A 24,406-nucleotide genomic window follows, 5' to 3' on the forward strand; every position below is an offset into this window, starting at 1 on the left:
CGTTAAGGCAGGTCACCAAAAGATAATCCACATACTTGGGAAAAGATGCTTATCTCCCTCTGGCTTCTTATGTGCAAACTGAATAGTGTGTGGTTCACAATGGACAATCATTTACAGTTTGAGCAAAATAGTAACTGACAGATTGTAGGAGCTGCATGAAAAAAACAGGAACAGCAGGGGTTACCCTGTTTAGGGACAAGACTATGAACTTTTAAAACTATGTCTGGGTGCAGACGACCCCAGTTATGCTTCAGTTGGTTTTGAAAGTTTTGAAAGGGGGGAATCCCAGCCAAACTGATTGAAAATCCTGGGAAAAGGACTCGGGGTAAGCTAACTTCTAGCAGCTAGGGGAATACCTTGAGTTTAGACTCTAGAAAGCATGTTATGATTTTGTTTTATATGCAACCATTTCTTTCCAATACTCTTACTTTCTCTCACTTGAATGTCTGTTCTTTGATAATGAAATTAATCTTGTTTTCACTATATATGGAGAGTCCTGTAAATCCACAGATATCTGTGGACCATTTTGTGGATCATGGATTGGATGCAGATCTTAAAGGCGGGGAAGCAGCTCCTCTGCAGCTCATAGCCTTTAAGGCTGCTTCCCCACCTTCAAGAGCAAGGGATGGGGGCTGGCCGGCCACTGGACATAAGTTCAGTAGGGGCCTCCTGGGCCCTGGGGTGTGTGTGTGGCTGGCTGCCAAACAGCAGATCTGCGAGGGGCATGGAGGGTGTGGCTGGCCCCCAAAACTGCTGCTATGGGTGTTGTGCAGATAAACATAAAAGACAGACTGCGGATCGTGGGTTGGATACGAATAGATTCTGGCAGATGTGGATCCCCATTTTTGTATCTGCACAGAGCTCTCTCTATATGTATCTAAGTGCTGGGTGTTAAGTGATCCAGAGTTGAAGCTTGCAAGCTGGTGTGTACTGTTCCTTCGGAAGTAGTGAAATCTGGGAGTTCTGTGAGCGTCCAGTGGATCGGGGCTGAGCACTCCAGCAGGATGCTTGGAGTTGATGTGAGCTTGTCACTAACCTGTATAGAGACAGGGAGGCCTGCGGGGGCCTGGTAATGCTTGTGGTGCCACAGACTGGTGGATTGAGGGAGCTGATCCACAACAGGCATAAACAAGACTCCCCCACACTGAGGGCAGGTGGTAGCTGAGGGCCTCACAACCCTGGGTACCGCTGGGAAGCATCACAATGGCTCAACCATAAAGATCTGCAAGAAGAACTTAAAGATGGTGTTTCAAACTGGAGCATGCCAGGGAGGGAGGGGGAATGACACAAAGAGTAAATACATCTGTTTCAAGGGTATCTTTGAATGGAAGTTCACAAGTCAATCCAGCTTCTCCTCCTACTTGATCAATTCCTGCGTTTGAGACTTCCCAGCCTTTTACAACAGATATTGACACACAGTAAGAAATGCAGCATTCAGACCTAAGGATTGAGCAGAGAGAGCCGCTGGCCAAGGATGGAAATAAACCCTGACAAACACGAATACATTATGTGACTAAGAAACATGCCAATTAAAATGATGAAAAATAGGTGGCAGATAAATGAAGGCATGTTCCACGGCCCAAAACACTGACATTCCAAAGCAGTATGAACGTGACCTAAAGGACACCAGGATGTTTATATTCAAGACACCACCACACTGCACACAAGTCTCCATAAGTAAAATGATATCACACACTATTTTGTTTAAATCTTGTATTTTTATTAGATCTTTTCTGCATGTATTGTAAGCACCTTAGCCTGCAAGTTACAGTATAGTTTTGAACACTGGTCCTATGAAACACAATGTGCAATGCTTCAAACTACTCTGCATTCCTTGATTTGGAAACCGCCACTTTCACAGCCTGCACGATGGCATCTTTATCAATGCCAAACATCTTAAGGAGCTCAACTGGTTTCCCACTTCTTGGTACATGGGATACTGCCAAGCGAGTGACTGTGATACCAGGCTCCCCAACTACGGCAGCTGATACTGCTTCTCCAATGCCACCTAGGAAAAAGACAAACGCATGCATGAAGTATGTAGTGTCTAGGCCAGGGGTTCTCAAGACAAATTTTTTGGTGGCCTCTCACACTTTTTCATAAAATACTTAATTAACTTTAGGAAAAACAAATAAATATGCATATATACACGTCCAAATCATTGTAATTTATTTAATGCTAACCAGTGAGTCTGCTGTGAAAAGTGATATTAACAAACATCCAGGTAGTACTTTTCACAGCAGACTTACTCAGCCCTGGCAAGCCCGGGGACAAATTAAGCTCTGGATGGGGAGTCAGGGGAAGCACCGGGGGCCAGGGGCATTGGGGGTGGGGGAGGCAGTGGGGCCCAGAGTCTGAAGGCCAGGGGACGGAGACTGCAGTCTTGTCATCCTTATCATGGCAATAAAACAAATTTGTAACCTTTAGATCTTCCGAATTGTCTTTATTTTAATAGCTGCACGAAGTTGCTTATGCAGAAATAGCCTGTTGGCCTAGACAATGCAGCCCCTGGGGCTTTTCTTGCAGCCACAGTCGTCTGGGCAAGGCAGCGGCCTCTCCCCCTCCCTGCAAGGGCACCATGATAAGGATGCAGTGTCAGCCCTGTAATCTCCCCCAGGCTAGACTGGTGCTCTGAGGACATCTGGGGAGGGAGGCAGGGTAGTCCAGTAGTTAGGGTGCTAGTGAGGATTTAGGTAAACCAGGCAAACCAGATTAAATTCCCCATTTCACCAAAAAAGTTCCACAGATTTCCTGCGTGACCCTGAGCAAGTCACTTAAGCTCTTGAAAATTTTACCCTAAGTGACTTAGGCACTTAAGAGCTTAAGTCTTATTTAAAGTCAGTGGGACTTAGGAACCTAAGCCAGTTAAATTGCTTTTGAAAATTTTACCTTTAGTTTCTCTGTGCCTTTGTTCCCCATTTGCAAAATGGGAATAACTTCCCTATCTCACAAAAATATTGTAAGAATAGAGAGTTTAAAGATTGTAAGACGCTCAGATACCATGGTAATGGGGAGCTATAGAACTATCTAAGATAGCAAGAATTCTCAAGAGGCCATCACCACCTTTCAGAATCAGGCCAAGAGCCAGATTTACTGTAACTTTGCATGACAAGAGGATCACGTCAGCAGTGTGAAATTATCTATTGATAAGGTTTAACGCCAAATTTACACTGGCCCAGCAGCCACCTACATAAGGTGCAAGCCAAGAGAATTGAGCCCATTCAGACAGACACGTAGTGGAATTTCCAAACGCACCTGAGTTAGGGTCCTAACCGCCACGGAGTCAAGGGGAATTAGGCAGCCTGCTCTAGGTATTTTGTAAATCCTACTAGGTGTCTCTCAATCTAAGTGCCTAAATACCATTGAAAATGTGGGGCTGAGTCACTGCAGGATGCTGGGAGATTGGTACAAGGAGGAGCCAGGCACCAGCAACAGCTGCTGGAGGCTGTCTGGCTGAGGCAGATACAATAGGCTCGATTCTCTTGGGCTACACCATATGTAGGTGGCAAGGCCAGTGTAACTGTACCAGTAAGTGAATTTCACACTGCCAAGGTGATTGTCTCCTCATGCAAAGTTACAGTCAAAACACCTATCTAGAGCGGAGCATAGGTGCAAAATAGCATGAGGCTCAATCAAACTACCAGCATGTGTGTCCTGGAAGAAACATGGCTTGTGTGGACCAATATTTATAATCATGCTAACTTACTTATGTTAAAACACTGACCACCAGTCTAGGACAAACCCACAGCAGCAACATCTAACAATACTGTACTTCGTGTTTGTTCCTCTGCTGACATCCCTTTTCATGTTCCCCTGCCAAGTAAAACACGCCTGACATATAGGTCATGGAAACTGCAATCTGTTCACCTTTGTGTAATGTGATGGCTTGCCTCCACAGGACACTTTTGCACAAGGGAGGCCACTGAAGACGTGTACAGACAGAAGATACGTCAGAGAGAAAAGGGTGACGGAACAGCTCAGCAACTCCTCAGAGGGCAAAGTGAGGCCCCTTAGCATCCAGCCGTGCTAGTCAGGAGTGGGGAAGGGTCATTTTACAAGCTAGTATTTCAGTACTGCACTAGGGCAGATGCTAGAGAGCGTTACAGGGACAGCAAGCTTTTCCTGAGTGGCATTTTTGCTCTACAGATTTATTCGCTCTTTGCCATAGGCCCTGAGTACGCCTATGTTCACCTACTTTTTACTCTCACGGTGCTTTCCCAGTACCCTGCAGCAGCAATAGGGAATATAACAGGCTTGCAAGTTGCTGTTGCAAAGATTGTGGAATGAAGAGAGAACAATGGGAATGTATGCCAAGCAATCCAGAGTCATGTCCAATGAAGTGCACATAGCAGTAGAATCTATTATACCTTCTAACACACCAGCTGCAGAATACGCTCTCTGCTGGCCAGTGTGGAGAGGCATCCACCATAGTCCCACAATCACCCCACCACCTCTGGAGTTTGCAACATTACCAGGAGCAAAAAGATCAAGATTTCACCTAATCTATGTTTAAGGGAGGACCCCAAAGGGTGTCTATAAGGAGCCTCTGATTAACCCATTATCTTTAGAAAAACCAGAGACTTTCATCCCTTGTGATCAGTTTCCATTCTTAAGGATAAATTTGCAAGGAAGAGGGCTGGAAACTTTTAAAGAAGAAATAAAACCGTGAGATCAGCGATGATATTTCTGAGTCTCAAAGTCAGCGATGATATTTCTGAGTCAGTCAAAGTATCGGCTTCACAGGCCAGCTCTGTGGGTTATCACCAGCCAGCTGAAATCAGCTTACCTTCAGGGTAATGGTCTTCCACAGTGATAATTCTGCCTTTGGTTGCTCTTGCATGTTCCAGTATGGTTGCCTTATCCAGGGGTTTTATGGTGAATGGGTCAATCACCCGGATGTAGATTTTTTCTGCAGAAGTGGAATTGTGAAGTTATTGTACAATACGGTACGTGGCTTTGGAGAATGTGAGTTAAAAATGCCTGTGAAAAATGCACTGCAAACCCCTGGGAGGCTCTTGCATAATTACTGTAAAACTGGCTCTAATGATTTCCAGAGTATCATTTGCTCATCTTTTATTCTGAACTCAGGAGTCATGCATGCTCCCTCCCCATTTCCTCAGTCCCTGGAGATGATGGCAGCTGCCAGCACAGAGACCTTTATGTTAGCTGGACCCAGACTGAAGGCTTTTCACACACATTCTTTATTGCAGGTCATCTGCTACTTGCATAGGGTTTCAGTTCCACTAGCCACAATCACGACTCCTCCTCTGGCTGGCAAAGCAATGGGAGTTTACTCTGCCATCAACTCAAGAGTCTGAGGCCTGGTTGGTCTGCTAAGGCATAGCACAACTCGAGGGCATGTACAAAATGGTCTTAAGCTACCTCAGCTTTTCCCTGTTCTTGTCCTGGTTGCACGCTCAGCCAGCTCACACATAAGTCAGAGTAGCCAGAGGCCTGATTTAATTTGTACCAGCAGATACCAACCACCCCAAGGAGCCAATATAATAGCCAGGGATTGCTGAGGCACAAGGAAACCTCTGCCATATCATGCTGACCATCAAGATGGCTTAGGAGCTTCTATGCCAGCTCTGTGCCTTCAAAAACTGCTCCTATATTGGGATAACCCCTCTATGGCTGGTGGTGATTTCAGGGCTTGTGGTAATGTGCAAAGCAGTTACAATGCAAAGGAGAATCGGGCTCTAAGAATCAAATTTACAAAATGCCGCAAACCACAGATAGCTGAAGGTCATGGTAGAACCTCTGTCTACCCAGACACAGTGTGCAGAACTACCCACTAAGCCACCTGAAGCATTAATTGTATTACACTCTTAACATCTTGTAATCTCTCCTTGGGCATAGGCTACTCAATTAAGAGGAGGATTTTGTTGGTTGCATTCTCCTATTATTCCACTGAAGGATTTTTGTTTACTCCGAGAGATCTCAGCGACCTAGAGCATTGTCAAAGGATAATGGCTTCTTGCTTCTATTTAAATGCTGAGGCACTGATCAAGTTACCAATGAAACATACCTACAGCAAGAAGTATTGTGTACCAAGTCCTATTTGAATTATCTTATTCCTATTATAGCAAATAATTTATGCAGAACTTTTCAAATAAACAGGTCAGATTTGCTATTCAGTACACCCCTTGACTGAAACAGTGCAGCGTGCGGACACAATCACTTCTTTATATAGTGTTTAGCACATTCTGGGCACAATACAAAAATAAACTAGTACTCAGCCAACTGGTTCAGATATCCTAGAAACACTTTGGCTTACTGCAGTGTATTAATCCATTTTCAAACAAACAACATATGAGGAATAATCAAAAACTCATGTGAGAAAATAATGCAGGGCTTAAAGAGTAAATGTAAATGATAACACTAAAAACATTTCAGAGAAAGGTGGTACTTGTAACCCAAGGCAGGTTTTATCATTTTGGGTCCTGTTTGTTGGGGTAGTTCAATCACAGCCAGCCTGGGCGCCATTGTATGCTGTATTAGTATATTACGACTGGTTAAAGAAAACAGACAAGCAACAGTTACTCTTGCTGGCAGCCCTACTAAAATAAACAGGATTACTGCCGGGAGTAAAGATTTACAGGATGGGATGCATATTGTGTATTTCAGTAAACAGCAGATTAGCTGTCCTAGAACATCTTTTTATATTTAAATTTGTTTCTGATTAGCAGAGTTTACATTTATCAGTACACAGGGCTCAGCTACCCAGCAGCAATCAGGTTGGCTGGTACTGATTTCTTAAAGTCTAGTTACAGATAAATAATCTCTGTTCACCTTTCTTCAGCTGCTCTGCTGCAGCTAATGCCTCATGCAGAGTCACTCCTGCTCCAATGACAGTGACCTGGTCATCCTTACTCTTGACCACCACCTGAGAGGAAAAAAACAAATGAGAATTATAATTTTTTTCAAGTTTCCTTTTTATGATAAATATTGCTGATGGTTATTTGACTAAGATCCCTTTAGTTTTCTGTACATATTGACTATGTGAAGTCAGAATACTCTAGACTAGAATAAGGTTTTTGAGAAGGAACCTGGTATGTTATTTCAGATTCCACAGTTCTCTAAACAATACTTACCTTGGCCTGTCCAATACTGAAGTCCTCATTGCTGCTATAGATAACTTCATTTTCAGGGCGACTGGTCCTTATGAAACAAATGCCCTGTTTCCAAAAGGAACACAGCCTGGGTTACAAAAGCAGCTGTGGCTAAGGCATTCTAGTTTTTATACACATATATCAAACTTTCCAGAAATTGATTTTTTCATGCCACTTAGCTATTGTTTCATCCCTTCTATATTAACAGTGGTTTTATTGAGTGAACTTTCCTGCCCAACAATTCTCTCGAAATACATCACTAGTGCTTTTCACTTACGACTACTCTCAGTCATCGCAGCACAGTTAACCGCTTTTTCATGGTGCACAAGCAATTTAATATCTTACTTCTCTTTCAAAGATCATCCACTCTTTACTTCTGGAAATCTGGCCTAATTAGAATTTAAAATCTTACCACACTGTTAGAAAAGCTAAAATCTCAGCTCAATTTAGCAGCTTGAGGTTCAAAACAAACTAGGCAAAAGAGGAAAGTCTCAGCTAAAAGCAAGGAAGTTCATATACTTTCAGTTCATGTTCATATGCTCTGCTAAAAGAAAGTAACAATTCTTTTAACAAATCACTATTGGTATTCCATCCCTCTTTTCCCTTTCTCTTGCTCTCCTGTTCTATGTTCTGCATCTCAGTTACTGCTGGCCACACAAACATCTCAACACTGCTTTGGCTAAGGCAGCGTTAGGAGAGGCACAGGAGCAGTTGCTCAGATTATTCAATCTTTGCTTAAGCAAAACTCTTACTTAAGTCAATACGAGTTTCACACAAGCAGGGACTGCAGAATCTGACCTTTTGTTGCCAGCAGTCTTTGGAGACAATGGACCAAATTCAGTCAAAGGAAGCCTGTAGTAAGCAGAAACATTAATGGATTTATCCCCAAATAAGCATTGTGAGATGGGCAATGGAATCACAGAGAAGTTAAGGGACTGACCCAAGATGACACAGGAAGTCTGTGGCAGTGCCACCAACAGAACTTAGCTCTCCTGAGTCATAGCCCAGACTCTTAACCTCAAGTGCATCCTCACTAACAGAGGAGTAAGAGAGTAAAAAAGGTAAGAGAAGTAAGAGTGGAAGATAAAGGGTCAGATCCTCAGCTGAGGTAAATCAGCATAGGTCCAACAGAGCTACAGTGACGTACGCCAGCTGAGGATCTGCCCTACATGCTTTAATTTTTGTCCATTCCCAACGTCCCTATGTCACACTCAGCCGGGTTGAACATGGTCCCCACAGAACACCACGCTGGGTAAGTGATTCTTTCTGCCCACCCACTGAATACCAATACAGAGCTAGTTACACCATACTACTCACCCTGTTTTTGAACCAATTTAGACCCAGTGGGTAACTATTGTGCAATCATTTACATCCACAGTGAACATGCTCCAGAGTACAAAACATACCCCATTCATGCACTCAGCACCAGTCAGGGCACAGTTTGGCTATACTGGAGCTGGAGTTATAATTTCCAGCTCAGGCAGATATATATATGTGATAGCTCTGATTGAGCTAGAGCACTAAAAAAGAAACATAGATGCAAAAGTGTGAATAGCAGGCCAGGCTAGCTGTCCCGAGTACAATCCCATCTGAATCCCTAGTTATGTTCTCAGGGGAGCTAACCCATCCTGCTGCTTGTGTCGCCGGGGCTACACTTCTATTTTTAGCATGTTACCTCAACCAGAGCTAGCACAGGTACATCTGTGACACTGGCAGACCAGGTGCCAGCTCATACCAAGACCTCACTGAACACATACAAAGGCATAGCTGGAAACCAGCCTTGCTTTGTGCGTTAGCATTATCAAAATAGATATTAAATGTTGACAAGAATGTGTTTAGTGTTCAGATTTTATAAAATGCTTGTAGGATGCTTCATGTATTGATCTCAATTATAAGCTTTATAGCCCATGTAAGTTATGTTGAGTGTTTGCATTGTAAACCTCTGTATTCGTGTAACTAACCAAACAGGAAAAGCAGCATTAATTAAGGTGGTAGGCTCGTCCTGTGTACAAGATCTCCCACTGAAGGAAAATGGGGTTTTGTGTCATATCAAAAGAGAGACCCTGTTGACTGCATACCTAACTCCCTCCAGAAAGGAGCGACTTATGCATAAATTCATCCCATCAGTTTGGATGAGTTGGAGTGGAGGGGATAAAAATCCCTGACAAAGAGAAACTGAATCTCTTTTATGCTGTCTGGTTCTGAGGGGCAAAGATTCCTAAACATAAGCAAGAAATCCTGGAAAAATTTTGAATTGACCAATTATTACAACTTTGTCACCTTTTGAATCATAGACAGACTCATTTGTGTATATATACCTACTGGCTTTAGCTGGTAAATAACTCTCACATTTCTTTTTCCTAGTTAATAAATCTTTAGTTGGCTTTGATTGGCTACCAGCATTGTCTTTGGTGTGCGATATAAGGTACAAGTTGATCTAGGGTAAGTGACTGGTCCCTTGGGACTGGGAGCAACCTGAATGTTTTGTGATTTTTTGGTGTAAATGATCATTTATCACTACGTCCAACTTGCCTGAGTTGCAAGATAGACTGGAGGTGCCCAAAGGGACAGTATGTGACTTCATGGTAGGACTATTACAGTGATTCAGGAGTTCACGTATTACTGGGTTGGTGAAATCTAATTATAGAACATGCCACCAATGTGGGGTGTCTGCTCTGCCTTTTGATTTTGTTTGCCCTGAGGTTAGCGCTCACAAGCATTGTCACTCCAGACAGCGTGACAACGTCTACCCAAGTTGGAAAGCACACCTGCAACTCCAGTACGGACATATCGTTAGACTTCTCTAAACGAAGGAGATGTCCTGCCACAATGCCAGTGCCTTTGAAACTGAGACATACATCAGGTGGGCTAGTAACAAAATTTCCACCACTTATTAAAACACATTTAAAACAAAACATTTTCCAGTTCAGAAATACTACAGCATAAACCTTAGTGTTGGCAGCTATTTCTACTGCTTTTTCAGTGGATACAGCATCACTAGGATAAAAAACAGTTGAATTGGGAACAGCACGGAACATGCAGAGATCTTCCAGCCCCATCTGAGAAGGTCCATCCTCACCTAAAAGAAGAAAAAAATGTATAAAATGGAATGAGTATCTGCTCTGGGGACTCATTACAGCAGAGAAGGTCAAAATAATATATATATAGGGCACACACTGGACATGCATGTCTACCTGCTTCAGAAAAGAATCATCTTCTCTTTAAACTTGGAACCATTTAAATAGCAAATAAGAAGACAGAAGGAAACTAAAAAAAAGGAGAACTAGGGTTATAAAGAAAAAACAGAAAAATAAAATGAAACAATAAAACAATATGAAAGAAAGAAGCAACTAAAACAGGAAGTGTACAGACGCAAGAAGGGGACCACAAGACATCAAAGCCCCTTGAGATTTACAGTTCTACACTTTTGTGAGCAAAAGTTATGCTCAAGTACAATGGAGTTACTTTGGATTTAGACTGCTAGAAATGTGAAAGGAGAATCACTTCTATTTCATCACCAGTTAATAGCCCATTGATATGATTATTTTCAGATTTGTTTAAAGACTAAATGAGGATCCAGATATTTTAGTAAATAGTCTCATGAAAGAGCAGTAGAGAGTACACATGTTATTCATTTAACTGTTCAAGTATCTTATGGCATAAATTGCAGGTCTGTAAAAAAGACTCTTGAGACAGAACAGTGTGTTGTTGCATGCCATGAGTTGCCACAGTTAATAAAAAACTCAACAGAATGCTCTTATGTGATGAAGCTCTAGGGGTGGCACTATTCCAGATTAACCATGCAAAGACTCCTGAATCCGATCATGTCACTGCCTGCAAAGGACAGACAGGCTTTGCTCCTGCTTGTATGAGCCCCACTACCTGTTACAAAAGAGGTTACAAAAGAGTTCACAAGAAAGGAGAAAAAGAGGGTGTTTTCATTAGAGAAGCCCAAAAACCCCACTAAGGAACTTTCAACACTCCAACACCACCCCACCCCCCAAAAAAACCCCAAACCCTGGTGCTATGTAAGCGCAATCAAAATAACATCTGAACTAGGGCAAAAGTGAACAATGGGTCTTAAGCCAGTCATGACACAGGAAAAACCTCCCACTGACATCCATGTACATACAACCACTTGCACTGAATGGAACGTCAACGGGAATTTTCCCACCATTAGGTCTGCACAATGGTTATGCTTCCCATTAAAACTAGCAAGCAGAAAGGCAGAGCCAACAACTAATGGATAAAACAAAAAACTCTGAAATTCAACAATACTGACAGGCAACTTAATCGAAACCCCAGATAAAGATTCTAGGGTTAGCTCCACTTCCAGGCTTTTACAATCCATCTTCAATATTATCCATTATTTGTTTAGCACCAACAATGTTCAAGGTGCTTTACAGACAAGTATTAAGACACAGTTCTGCCCCAAAAATGTTAGGAAAAAATCCTGTCAAAGCAGAAAATCTGGCATACAAAGACACATAAGAATAGAAAATGATTCAAGTTATATATGTAGAAACACTCTCACCCCAACAAAACCCAAAAATGTTGCTTTATAGTTTTTGAACATCCCCCAAAAACGGCTTAAATTACAAAATGTTGTGTGATTAGTCAACATGTTCTAATCACTAATATTGTACACTAAAAACAATCATTAAGATGGAAGAGATATTTAAAACTGTCATGTACACATTGTAATTTCTGTTCATACACCTTTATACTGTCCACTTATTGGCTTCAATAGCACACCGTAATGACGCACAAACTATTATGGTTAAACAGATGACTAGTAGTTTTTTATTGTTTTATAAAGTACATTTTCACAAATCTGACTCTGACTGTTCATTTATTTTATTGGCTCAATTTTCAAACAGCAGAAGCCCAGGATCACCCACAATTGTGTGCCTAATCTTCACAGTCAATTTCCACCAGATTCTGAACTGAGTGTGAGACATGGGTTTCTAATAAAAATAATTTTTTCAAAGAATGAAAACAACAATTCGAGCCCTCCTCTCTCAAAAGGACATTTTCCAATTCATTTACATTTTTCCCAAATATTCTCCTTTGCAAGACTGTTGGTAGACATACAAAATTTTAGGTACAAAGAAGTTTTTTAAACAAGATTATAAGTAGGGACAAAATCCAACTTATAATGGAAACAGTCTTAGAAAACCATTACTATGGAGTCCCCACTGTAGCTTCACAGTGAAACACTCCAAATGATAAAGGTTGCGAAGCAGATCAGAAAGCACTGCTCTCACAAAGGCAGTTCAGCTAATTACTGGAGTCTTATTCTCCCCAGACAACAAAAGTTAAAGCTAAATATTGATTTCTCTGGTGGGGAAGAAGCTCTTTTTCCACTGGCTTTTGCTGCAGGCTAAACCCACTGCATTTAGACGGTGGGAGATACAGACTATAAAAGGTGTGAGGACTGGTCTTTACAGGAAAAAGGTTTGTAAAGAAAAACTCTTAATGACACACCTAAGCCATAATCCGATATACTATAGTGGGTGTGGAGACACGCAGTACACTAAGGCCTGGTCTACACTTACCTGGAAATTCGTCGGCAGTCGACGGGAGTTATGCAAGCTACACAGAGCAGCTTGCATAACTGCCGTCGATTGCTGTACTTCCGTTCTGCATGGTGTCTTCACTGCACTGCGCTACTTGAGGAGGTGGTTTTACTAGGTTGACTTCCTGATCGATTTGAGCAGTCAGTGAAGACCCGCTCAATCGATCCAGAAAGATCGATCTGACGGCGACAACTTTGCTGCCGTCAGTGTAGACATACCCTTAGTGTTCGCTAGGACGACACAGTACACGACAATCAACTGAGCTAGGGGCAAGGCTCTGTCTTCAGACTTGTCCATTATATTGGCTTGTGGTATAGTTAAAGTGGTATAACTCCCTAGTGTGGACACCATTACACTGTTTAATTTATATACGGGCATAGTTTATTCATGTATATTTAGGAATATATATACATACACACATGTACACACACACACTGGATATGAAAATCTGCTCCTGTTTTCATTGTGTGGTTTTTATGCTTTTCTCCCCTCACCCCCAATATAAACAGACATGCACTGAGCAGGTGTGGCAGTAAGCAAAAACAGGAAGGAGAACTGCAAATTCCTCAACTTTGCACATACTTTGCAGATCCTAGTTTTCTAAACCGTCTTTAATGTTATGAGGTTTAGCTTTTAATAAGTTTATTAAGTACTATAATAACTAAGAAATACTGATATAAGTCAAAATAATTATATCAAATGGGTAAGTTTAAATAGTAATTCCTATCTCCCATAACAATACAAATTTATTAATATCAAAGATGTATGTAGCATATTCATTCATAGATCTCAGGGCACTGTACAAAAGTGGATATCATTATTCTCCTATTTCAGACATGGGGAAAATGAGGCAGAGAGAGCAAGTGACTATCAAAGTCATACAGCAAGTCAATAGCAGAGATGGGAACAGTCATCACTGAAACTGCTGAAAATTTATGGCAAATAACCCCAAGTTGCACTTACCAATAGAAACACCACAGTGAGAGCCACAGAGATTGATGTTACTCTCAGAAATGGCAGCCATACGGATTTGATCAAAAGCCCTGGTGAAAAAGGTGGCAAAGGCGCTAGCAAAAGCAACAGTCCTGTCACGAGTGGTACAGCCAACTGCAATGCTCACCTGGGAGGAGGAAGAAGAAGGAAGTCAGTTAACGGGGAAGGCACAGGGAAGGGTACAAGATGGTCTTTGGGAGTTTTCACTGTGAAACCCTTTATTCTTGTGATGAGCACCTCCATGAATTCATACTTAAAATCTCTCACTTTCATGAACTTCAATCTTGTCCCTATTAATGGGACCTTCACTTAAGGAAAGCAAAGGCAATTTCACTCACCCAATCCTTCTGCTCTGGAAACCCCAGTAACGTACATTCTATTTATTAATTATTACTGAGTGATTGTATAGCATCAAAACCTTTACTTCATCTATTTCCAGACAACCATTCTGAGGATTCACAGACTTGACCCTCTCTTACCTCATTTCTTTTTCTGTAAATGAAGGTTGGGGATTTTACTACCTCCAGTTTGTGGAGAGTTATGCTGTTAACAACTATGGATGAGTCTGTCCATCTTTGTTTTGGACTGATGTCTATTACTAGGGTGCTTCACCAATGTAGATGAGAGCAGAACAGAGTACTGGATTAGGTTATCATTAGAATCCCTTGATACATTTACACGGTATCTTATTTCATTATTGGCTAAGAAGCCAACGTTGTGATTTTTTTTTTTAAAGTGTGTTACAGAACATTTCTATTGTGCTGTTATTCCTGCCATGCATTTTTTTCTAAGCAGAGGTCAAATCAAATTACAATATCAGGGTAAACACCTAAAAGCAAGCTAAATCATTTATCATCGGGACAAAATTATCTGAAGTCTCATCTTCTGCTGCGGGGTATACAGTATTTCATAGAGCAATGGAAATAATTACCATGTTCTGTTCAGCAATATAGCATTCAATGAAGCGGTTGGGATGTTCTTTCCTGAACAGATCAGAGAAGGTGGAATTCTTTGTGTCTCCATCCAAAGCAATTACTCGGTCATTGGCATGGCCCAATTTTGCAAGTGCGAGGCCGTAAGCTTTGCGGGTAGCCACCTTTGAAGAGGAAAATAAAGCAGCGCTGTTATGAGGTTCTGAATGGATTTTTTTGGTTTGTTTTTTTAGGTAAAATATTTTATTAAGTGAAAACTATGAAGATTTTAAATGTAAACTATCAAGACATATACAAGAAATATGATATACACAAAATAGAAGTCAGAAAAGAAAACAGTAAGAAAAAATACTGCACAATGTCAGGTCTATTTAGTGTTAGAATTAAAACACACACTTTTCTTTCCTTATCTACAGACGTGATGTCGACAATCTTCTACCATCTGCACAGTCACAAAACTGCATGGTTGCTCAGACGTGTTTTAAATTTAGAACAAAATTACATATGGTATAAACACTCAACGGACAACTTTGTTCTTCACTCTGATTTAATTTTGGCTGAGTACTTCAATAAGAATATTGAAAATATAAAATATCAACAGTTCCCTGGAAACTGAACATTTATATTCTTCTACACAGGTGATTTCCACACGCTGATATTCTCAAACATCACTGAAGAGCTGCTATAGGTGACTCAACCAGAATTTCTTGCCCTTCGAACTTCCACCTGAATGCAGGATTCATGGTGATTTCTTAAACAAACAACTTAAACTGAGTTCACACCAATATTAAAGAGTGTGCTGCAATCAGTAAATCCCTCCCAACTACCATGCTGGAAATTCTAAGTCAAACCCTGGTCCATCAGATTCACACAGTTAGTCCCTTTTAAGTCAATGGGTTCAATTCTGCTCCCACTCGCCCCAACATGTAAATCCACAGGTGTACATGAGAAGAGAATCTGTTAATGTGAATAAAGGGAACATGATTTAGCCCTTTAAACACATTATCTCCCAGCATCTGGCATGTCACATAGCAGAGATGTGGGGGCAGAGGAGTAGAGTTAAAAGTGGGAATGAATGGGGAGCACCTACAGTAGACAGGTGAAAGACACCCCCGAAAAAATGGTTTTATTTATACAGGGTCTAAGGTAAGAAGCAGAATTCATTGTCATTCATTTAGTAAATAATTCATACAACAAAATGGAAAGTACAAGGAAGCACTTTCCTGGATAGATTTTTCCTTCCCTCTCATCCCTAAAACAGGTAAGTATTAATAGGCGGTGCGGTACCTTTTCTCCTACTTTGTAATTTGGTGGGGATGGCATCTTAATGTTTCTAATATTTACTACTGGTGCATCCTCTTCTGGGAGGGCTGGGGAAAGCTTCTTCTTGCTCTGGATTTTGTCACCAATTTCCTGAATGATTTCCTCAGCCATGTTTTTTGGAAGGGGCTTACCATGCCAGTTTTCCTTATCTTCAATACCTGCATGTAAAATATATAATAAAAGAGAATATATAGTAAGAGGAATTAAAGCCCTTAGTCTCACAGTCCTTACTAAGGTGAAAGTGTTGAGATCAATGGCTGCGCTGAGTAAGGACTTCACTATTATGCCCACTGTGAACAGTTGCTACAGCAAATAAAAAAAAATGTAAATGCAAAACAGAATAGAAATCACCAAATCCTGCATCTCTGGGCCTGACTCAGCAGCATTCCACGCATGAAGCTCCCAGTGGTTTCAACTGAAATTGTGCACTGAGCACCTCCAAGACTGGGCCCCAGAACAGTAACAGAATTTCAATACTAAACACATACACGAATTTCACCTAAAGGGTATGTTTTCACTGCAACTGGAGATGTGTCTGCAGCTCAGGCTGGCATAACTGCGATCCAGCATAGCTAAAAACAGCAGTGAAGACACAGTGCACGGGCTCTAGTGCAGGCTAGCAATGTAACTATGCACCCAGGGTCCTCGGTGGGCTTCTACATCTCACACAGACGGCCTAGGCCGCCACGTCATCACTGCTATTTTTAGCCATGCTAGCTAGATTAAAGCTAGTGCAGGTATCCTGCAAACGTACCTCTGACTGTAGTGGGGACATACCAAGCGTCAGCAAATACCAGTTAAACATGTCAAACAGCATTCACGCCTCAAAAACTACACTGACATCCCATTGTTTAGATACCTATTTAATCTAAGCAAGACCTAAAATTTTACAATATGAATGAAATAGTGTTTCATACAGTTTTAGACTTGTGTGCCTAACAGTGCTGGGAGAAGAACATAAGCCTTGGCAAAACTATGCTACTCCTGCTTGCTTATGTAATGAAAAGATGAGTGTTATGCATTCCAACTTCTACTGATCAGTGGCAGACCAGGTCATTGGTCCCCTAACATTTTACCCTGAGCCCCCCGTTATTCTGTCCACACCCTGCCCTTCTCCCCCCCTCAGCTGGGGCTAGGAGTGGGGCCACAGTCGGGGCTGGAGGCTGCAGCTGGGAGCGGAACCACGGTTGGGGTGCTGCGGCCAGGGCCGAGGCTGGGAGCGGGGCAGCAGCGACTGAAGGCTGGGGGGCATAGCTGGGAACAGGGCTGTGGCTGGGAGTGAGGCTGCAGGTCCGGGGCCCTAGACCGGAAGTGGGGCCATGGTGGTCCCAGGGACAGAGCAGAGGTCAGGGCAGAATGAGGCTGGGTGGCGCTCCCTCCCAACCCTCCATGGAGGTTAGCCCAGGCCCAACTGTGCCCCACGAATGTTCCTCCATGCCCCTCAGGGGGGCGTACCCACAGTTTGGGGACCTCTGTCTTAGGTGGTCAGAAAGACAAATCCACATCCTCCCATTTAAAATCTGTTTTCAAATTCAACAATGGCAAAGTCCTTCGTGCATGCCTGAGTATAGTTGGTGCTTTTATTAAAGGCACAGTGTCATGTAGCCAGCACACATTTTTTGCTAGGCAAGAATCAGCTTTCTGTCAGCCAATAATACCTCAGAAGTACAACCAGTTTGGACAGATTTTTCTTGTAGTTTACACATATTGGGCAGAAATGAGAGGAAACATTTGTCTCCTATGCAGTGATAAGTGTCAGCTATGTTTAGTTGTCAGTGTATCATTGGACAAAGTACTTTTCAAGTGTTTAAAATAGGGTCTTCATAAAGTCCACCATAAAGTCTAAGTTAATTCAATAAAGACTCAAGTGGCTGCTAACCTACTAAAACAGCTTCCTAAAGTAATGCACATTGGAGAGGACGACAGAATAAAGTATGGTCTACAATCAAGTGCTAGTGCACCGAGTACTGCACGTCTGCTGTGGATTTAGTGTCATATTTGCCCACACACTGTGGGCATTTACAGTCTGTGGCTGGGACACACTGCACACCCCCACCCCTTCTGAGCCACAGGAGGTCAGCTGTCTCTGCAGCACTTCCCCTGATCAAAGGGAGAATTCTTTGTGGATAAGCAGGAGGGCAGGCCAAGCCAGGCCAAGGAGAGAGGTAGTTGACCTATGAGGGATGTGCATTGTCTCCATGGAAATGTTGAAGAAAGCGTTAACACTGCCTGAGGCTGATTTTCCGTGGCCCTCCTCCACACTAGGGAAACCCCTTTATGGATAGTCACAAAGGCTGTCATTAGTTGGCGAAGTCCTGCTATGCAGCTGGGGGCACCACCAGAGTTGCCACAGAGGCACAAGGCGTCTGCACAGATGACCTGGTGTCATGTACAGATCTCAAATAATCACTGGGTGTGTAGGCTGATCCTCTCTCTCTTCTCTATTGGGTCACAAACACTGTTGCCCTCCCATAGGGAAGAAGGCAGAAGGAATCCAATGGCAGAAAACCATCATGGAGCCTCCTGGCCCCTCACAGATTTCACCATACGAGAGCCTGATAAGACCCACAGTTCCTATCAAATTCCCCTCTAGTCCCCCAAGCAAAGACTTGACTGGCCTGAGACAGCATTCTCTGTTTTAAGTAGATTAAATAAACATCTAAGAGTTAGCTAATAATGTTTTTGTAAATTTAAGTTTTACTCAGAAATTTAAAAAACACTTCAGATAAAAAAAATCAATAGTTTATACATTTCATGAAATTGTTATCTAGGTATGGGGCTTCATGTAACAATTGTAGAGATGGGACAAAAAGAGGTTTCATATATAGATTAGTCTTAGGCCAAAGTTCAGGGCAAGACCAAATTGTGCCCAGAGTTCAGGTTCATATTCAACAGCACTGAAATCTCACTAGCTGTTCTCATTAAATTTCAGTCCAAAATGATAAAAACCCTTAAGAGATCAGGGCAGATTTCAGCCATCTTGCAATTCTGGTCTCATAAAATACACAGAACATGGGGGTGGGGGGGCCGTGCGTGGTGCATGGTAGGAGGAGGAGAAGGGAATGCCTTTCAGTTTTCGTTCCAATGAAGAACCAGAACTTTAGAGATGGTTTCAGATTCAAGGAATCCTCTGAAATGCAAAAGACTGCATATCTGAGAGTCTGATTTTGGCCTGTTTCTAACCAATCAAACGCTAACTTTATTAACCTTCTATGCTCTTAAAATGATCATACCTTTATGAATGCTGTTTGAAATACTCCTCATATGTAAACCAGACAGATATGTGCCATTGAATTGCCAGTTTATTACCTGATATTCCCTTGCCTTTAAAAGTCCTTGCGATAATGGCAGTTGGTTGGTTTTTGGTCTGACCAAAGGCTTTGCAAAGCTCCTCCACACTGTGCCCATCCACTATGACAGCATGCCAGCTAGGAACGCAAACAGACAGATTGTTTCTGAAGAGTTTATACAAGTGAATCTCTGCAAGAGTTAGTAATAATTAATCATACTTCATAATGATACAAGAGGCTCTCAAAGCACTTTAACAACATTAATTAATACTGATGAAATCAGTAAAATATCACACATTTTTCCTATGAAGAAAATAAGACACAGAGAGGTTAGGTACTTGCCCATGGTGTCCACAGCATAAAAGTGGCAGAGTAGGGAACAGGACCTAGAACTTTCATCTCTTAGTCCCTTACTTTGACCCATGGAGCACACTTCTACTTTTCATTACAAGAGCAAGTGATGTAATTTAAAAAAATTAATAAGACCGATAAAATTGTAAAATAGTGCAATAAGGATCAAACTATAATTTGTCTATGTAGCTTCTATTAGGTCCTGTAAACACTTGTGTGCACACATGTAAAAAATATTATAAATCTTTAAGCTGGCTGATCACCTTTCAGGAAGCAATCAAAATAATAAAACATATTTGTTTTTAAAATAATGTTTTTCATGCCCATAACATGAAAAGGACATTTTACCCCTTCTTCCTGCCTCCTATACATAAGGTGCCCAATGCTTCTCAAGGGGTATAGTACACACAGCCAGATAGATCCTGACAGGTATTGAGACTATCCTGCATTGAACTGTGCTGTGAACCCGTATCTGAATTCAATTCGCTTTAATACGCATATTTGAAAATACCTAAAACAGACACAACACATGGTTTCAAGAAGTCAGGAAACTGAAATTCTTCCAGCCACATACCCAAAGGCTTCACAGCGTTTCTGATAGATCTCAACATGATGCTGCAGGGGCGTAGGGTCACTTTGTCCGAGACGGTTAATGTCAAGTATAGCAACCAGATTGTCCAGCTTGTAGAGCCCAGCAAAGGCCATTGCCTCCCAAACCGAGCCTTCAGATAGTTCCCCATCCCCAAGCAGACAATAGACTCGATAGCTAGAAAAGATTTTTTTTGTAAATTAGTCAGTATGCCAAGTTACATAAAGATAGGATGATATGAAATTAGTATGAACCTCATGAAACAGAACTGACTAAGAATATTATAGGCTCTCTCTGTATAAGTGTATAGTCTTTTTCCTTAGAATTTTACCCACATTGGTCAATACAATCTGTGTGTCTGATTTAAACTCCCCAATTGGTACAGTATTTTACACTTGCATAAATTATTGAGCTTTGTAGTATCTGGTACTGAAACTGTTGGAGAGAGAATACTGGAATATATGAACCATTTGGTCTGTAACATTATTCTAAATTTCATCATCTTACATAAGCACATATCAGCGTGTATCAGTGGTCGAGTGGGATTGGTTGACTGGTAACCACAATTTAAGTGATCTAGTTAGGTCAAACTTTGGTTTTATGGAAAAAAATTACAAAACCAAAGACAAATAGCCACAGCTTTTTTAAAAAAATTCAATGGAAACAGTATTTTTAAGGAAAGTATGGCACCTTGTTAATGTGTGAGAATCTCAAAGTGAGTGAAAAACAAAATGTAACATACAATACAAATAGTGAAAAAGTAAGTTTAATTTATAACGTTCTTTCTGCTTTAATAATCTAAAGTGATTTAAACTGATTTCCTTAACTAAATTATTTTAAATTGTACATCATCATTTTTAATCTAACAGCATCACTTTAAAATATAAAATTCTCGGCTTTCCTTGATAACTGATTCCTTTTTTCTATCTCTTTTTCATGTGGGGAGGAGGGAGAGAACCACATAGAAAAAGAACAGACTAGAACATTTATTTTTTGAAATTATTGATTCTTGTTGAATCAAATAATGGTAGCTACTTTAAGATAAATTTCCAAATTAGCAATCAAGAAGAGAGGAGTCAATTGTATATATTATACATAAATTGTATTTGTTTTTGTATTTTATTATGTCAAACAGATTAAAAATTGTGATAGGGAATAATTAAACTCTGGTGAAAAAATATTTAAATATCTTTAAAGACAGGTTTCTCTCATTTATATTTATATTCTCTCATTAATTTACTATACATATAGAAAACCATGTATAGTAAATTAATTTTTCCACCAGAGTAACATTTATCATATTTCAACATTTTGATTCTTTGAATCTTTTGGTTTACATGAAAAAAGTTTATTCTGAGCATAGGTCTTTGTTCAGTTTTACATAGTTTTTCCATTGATTTCAATAGGAATAAGACTGCGTCTAAATACTATTCAGCATTATGCCATTATTTAAAATCAAACTCCAAATGTCTTTAATAGTTCATAAGCTCTTCCACTATTTTAGTCCAAATACCACTCCGGTTTTAAATGTGCAGGCATCTTAGGTAAGTTTACAAAATACTTGGCAATGTGTGCCCAGGTATAAGAATGCTGTTGAGCATGAATAAAAAAAACGGTTAAAAGTGGAAAATATAATGTAAAATACATTGTATCCTCCTTACATCCCTTGCCTCCAGACACAAGTCAATGTGATATATCGATAGGAAGGAAATGCTCCATTAATGGCAATTATAATGATGAAAGAATGCAGCAGCAAGCTAAGATACAGGTAACCTTGGGAAAGGAGTTGTAACAAAGAATCTTATTATCATTAAAGCTGGAGTGAACATGCCTGTTAAACACTGGTCACTGTGACTCAGCAAGATCACTGGCAATGTATTAAACTATTTAGGGATAGCTTTTTACTTCCTCATTTAATTTCCTCATTTCAGCAGTTCCATTTAGTATACTCCTTTGAAAGAACACCTACATTTTCATTTCAGAGAAACCACAAATCAGACAAGGCTAAACTAAATAGTAAGAATATGCATGATCATCCACAGCAAATATAAAAGCATTACATAGTTTTACTGACTATTTCCTCAAATACTGAACACTTTCTTAGGCAAAACTCACAGTGACAGGAGTATTACCTGAGCATGGCCTGCTGGATTCAGCCCTTATGCTTTATCTTTTGTCCCCCCCTTTTTTTTTGGATGGCCACATAGGTCTCCATGTAAAATGAATACTGTCTGTTGACTACCACAACAGCAATATATTTACCTTCAAATATATCATTTTAAAACAAAATCGAGCAAAAGGCTAATAAAATTAAGTATTAGAAGAGCTACTAAACTATTCCATATTACCACAATAAATGTCATCTATTAAATCATATTTCATAAGATGCTTGCCTAAACTTGGTAATTCCCTCAGACGAATTACAATTCCACACATATTGGCTGCTCTCCAGAACTACATGCAATACCACTATTTGCTTCCAGGAATCACTGAGTAAATTATTCCTACAACTACCACCTGTTCAACTATTTTAAAATGAGCAAATCTTCTTTCATAGAGTAGGATTTAATACTATATTGACTTAGCAACCTGCATGTGAATGTGCTAACACAGTCATATAACATATATCAACCTTATGAGATCATTTTCTTACTCATACAGATATGCCTTTGGACACCTACTTCCCTTGTCCTCCGCCCTGACAAATGGCAGAAATGATAGTTCCTGATACACTGGAGTTGTAAGGATTTCAGCTGACATTTTGGACCTTTATTTACAGCCTAGCAGTGCTCCCACTGATTTTAATAAGTGCACAACCAGACCCTTGTGCTTCACATTTTCTTTGCCACCCGTCTTTACTCTGTAGCAACACCTATATTCAGCTAGACTCTTCCCTGTGAGTAACAGGGCATAACAGCTTTGAATGAACAGTGGTTCTTCATATGCTGAAGGCTAGTGGCTGCTCCACACAACCTGACACCTTCCCTTTTCAGGAATAGTAATATCACCCTTGCAATGTTGTTACGTTACACAGGGACATCATGCATCAATTCTTGTCAATGCTTGGGTCCATGGCAATTTTATTAGCTAGGCTTCTCTGTTGGCCATCTTTAATTTGTCATTTCAAAACTGAATTTGGAGTTGGGGTAAGGAGTGGAAAATAATGGAACAAGCCACTTTTTATTAGGGTAGGAATGCAATCTGTTTTTTCAGCAGTATTTTCCTCCCCATCATATCTACGAACACTAAAAACTGAAAAGAATTACCTGGCTTTATCAAAGTATTTGCCAGTATAGGCCATACCACAGGCAGCACCAAGTCCCTGCCCAAGGGATCCAGTAGCTACATCAGTGAATGGTTGTTTCTGAAAATAAACAAGCAACAGTTACTTTGCCATTAAGAAATACAGAGACTAAATTCACAGGACTAAATCCTGTCATGATGAGAAAGCTCATTCCCATTCTGGTAGACTCTCACAGCAGCAGGACGAGATTCCAATCAGGTACTAAGAAGAGCTTAAGGAAATGGGCCTGGGCCAAAAGCCATCCCAATTCAACTCTGTGGATTTCGGCACATTTGAATGGAGTCAAAGTCCCTCCATATGCTGCCCTGTCCCCCTTTTCCTCTGGCAGCACAGCTGGCTTAACAGCCACCGTGCCGCTGGTAGCTTTAAATTGCCCTGCAGCTATAAACTGATCCCATCAAAGAGGGGTGGAAGTGGTAGATCAGGAGCGGACATTGAAAAGAACAGCATTAACTTCCAACAAATAATCTGAGGCCCCTTGCTTGAGAAGCCTTTTCTTACTCTTCTCCCTAGGGTAATGGCAGTGACAGCAAAGAAACAATAGATCTGGATGGGAGGGTCTAGCAGGAGTGGGGGTGAAAAGCCACTGAGGCAATCAGATAGGCTTCCTTTGAAACCAGCAGATTCTACCTCAGTTTCCCCACAAGGGAAGATGAGCCATGCTGGAACTTCATAAAAAGTGGTTTGTATGAGGACATCACTGGTGTTTATGACTTTACTAAAATGTGAAGAGTCATATTCTTGTGCATCCACTTCTATTGGGACACCCAGTTCTCTATTTTTCTAACCACAGACACTATTGTCTTCTTTTTTTTAAAAATCTTTGTCTTTACTGGGCAGTACTCAGCAACTACAATTTGTTGCAAAATATGTGCATACTTCGATTCACATGAAGCTCCTTTTTAATTATTATTAAGCTTATTTCTCAAATAC

The 24,406-nt window shown here is 40.9% G+C and overlaps 1 protein-coding gene across 1 annotated transcript in view; it reads right to left on the reverse strand.

Moving 5' to 3' along the window:
• Positions 1-1,698: 1,698 nt before the first annotated feature.
• Positions 1,699-24,406, reverse strand: part of TKT (transketolase) — a 32,061-nt gene continuing 9,353 nt past the window's right edge. The window contains exons 4-14 of the mRNA XM_067544169.1: positions 23,436-23,533; positions 20,155-20,346; positions 19,249-19,367; positions 15,904-16,097; positions 14,616-14,780; positions 13,655-13,811; positions 10,061-10,191; positions 7,095-7,178; positions 6,793-6,886; positions 4,787-4,909; positions 1,699-2,008 (exon numbers count right to left, since the gene is read on the reverse strand). Of these exons, the coding sequence (XP_067400270.1) occupies positions 1,821-2,008; positions 4,787-4,909; positions 6,793-6,886; positions 7,095-7,178; positions 10,061-10,191; positions 13,655-13,811; positions 14,616-14,780; positions 15,904-16,097; positions 19,249-19,367; positions 20,155-20,346; positions 23,436-23,533 (1,545 nt within the window). The 3' untranslated portion in view covers positions 1,699-1,820. The remainder of the gene's footprint in view (positions 2,009-4,786; positions 4,910-6,792; positions 6,887-7,094; positions 7,179-10,060; positions 10,192-13,654; positions 13,812-14,615; positions 14,781-15,903; positions 16,098-19,248; positions 19,368-20,154; positions 20,347-23,435; positions 23,534-24,406) is intronic.

This window comes from Emydura macquarii, unplaced genomic scaffold (genome assembly GCF_026122565.2).
Source record: "Emydura macquarii macquarii isolate MOO-44397 ecotype Brisbane River unplaced genomic scaffold, CSIRO-AGI_Emac_v2 contig_968, whole genome shotgun sequence".
Taxonomy (NCBI): Eukaryota; Metazoa; Chordata; order Testudines; family Chelidae; genus Emydura; species Emydura macquarii.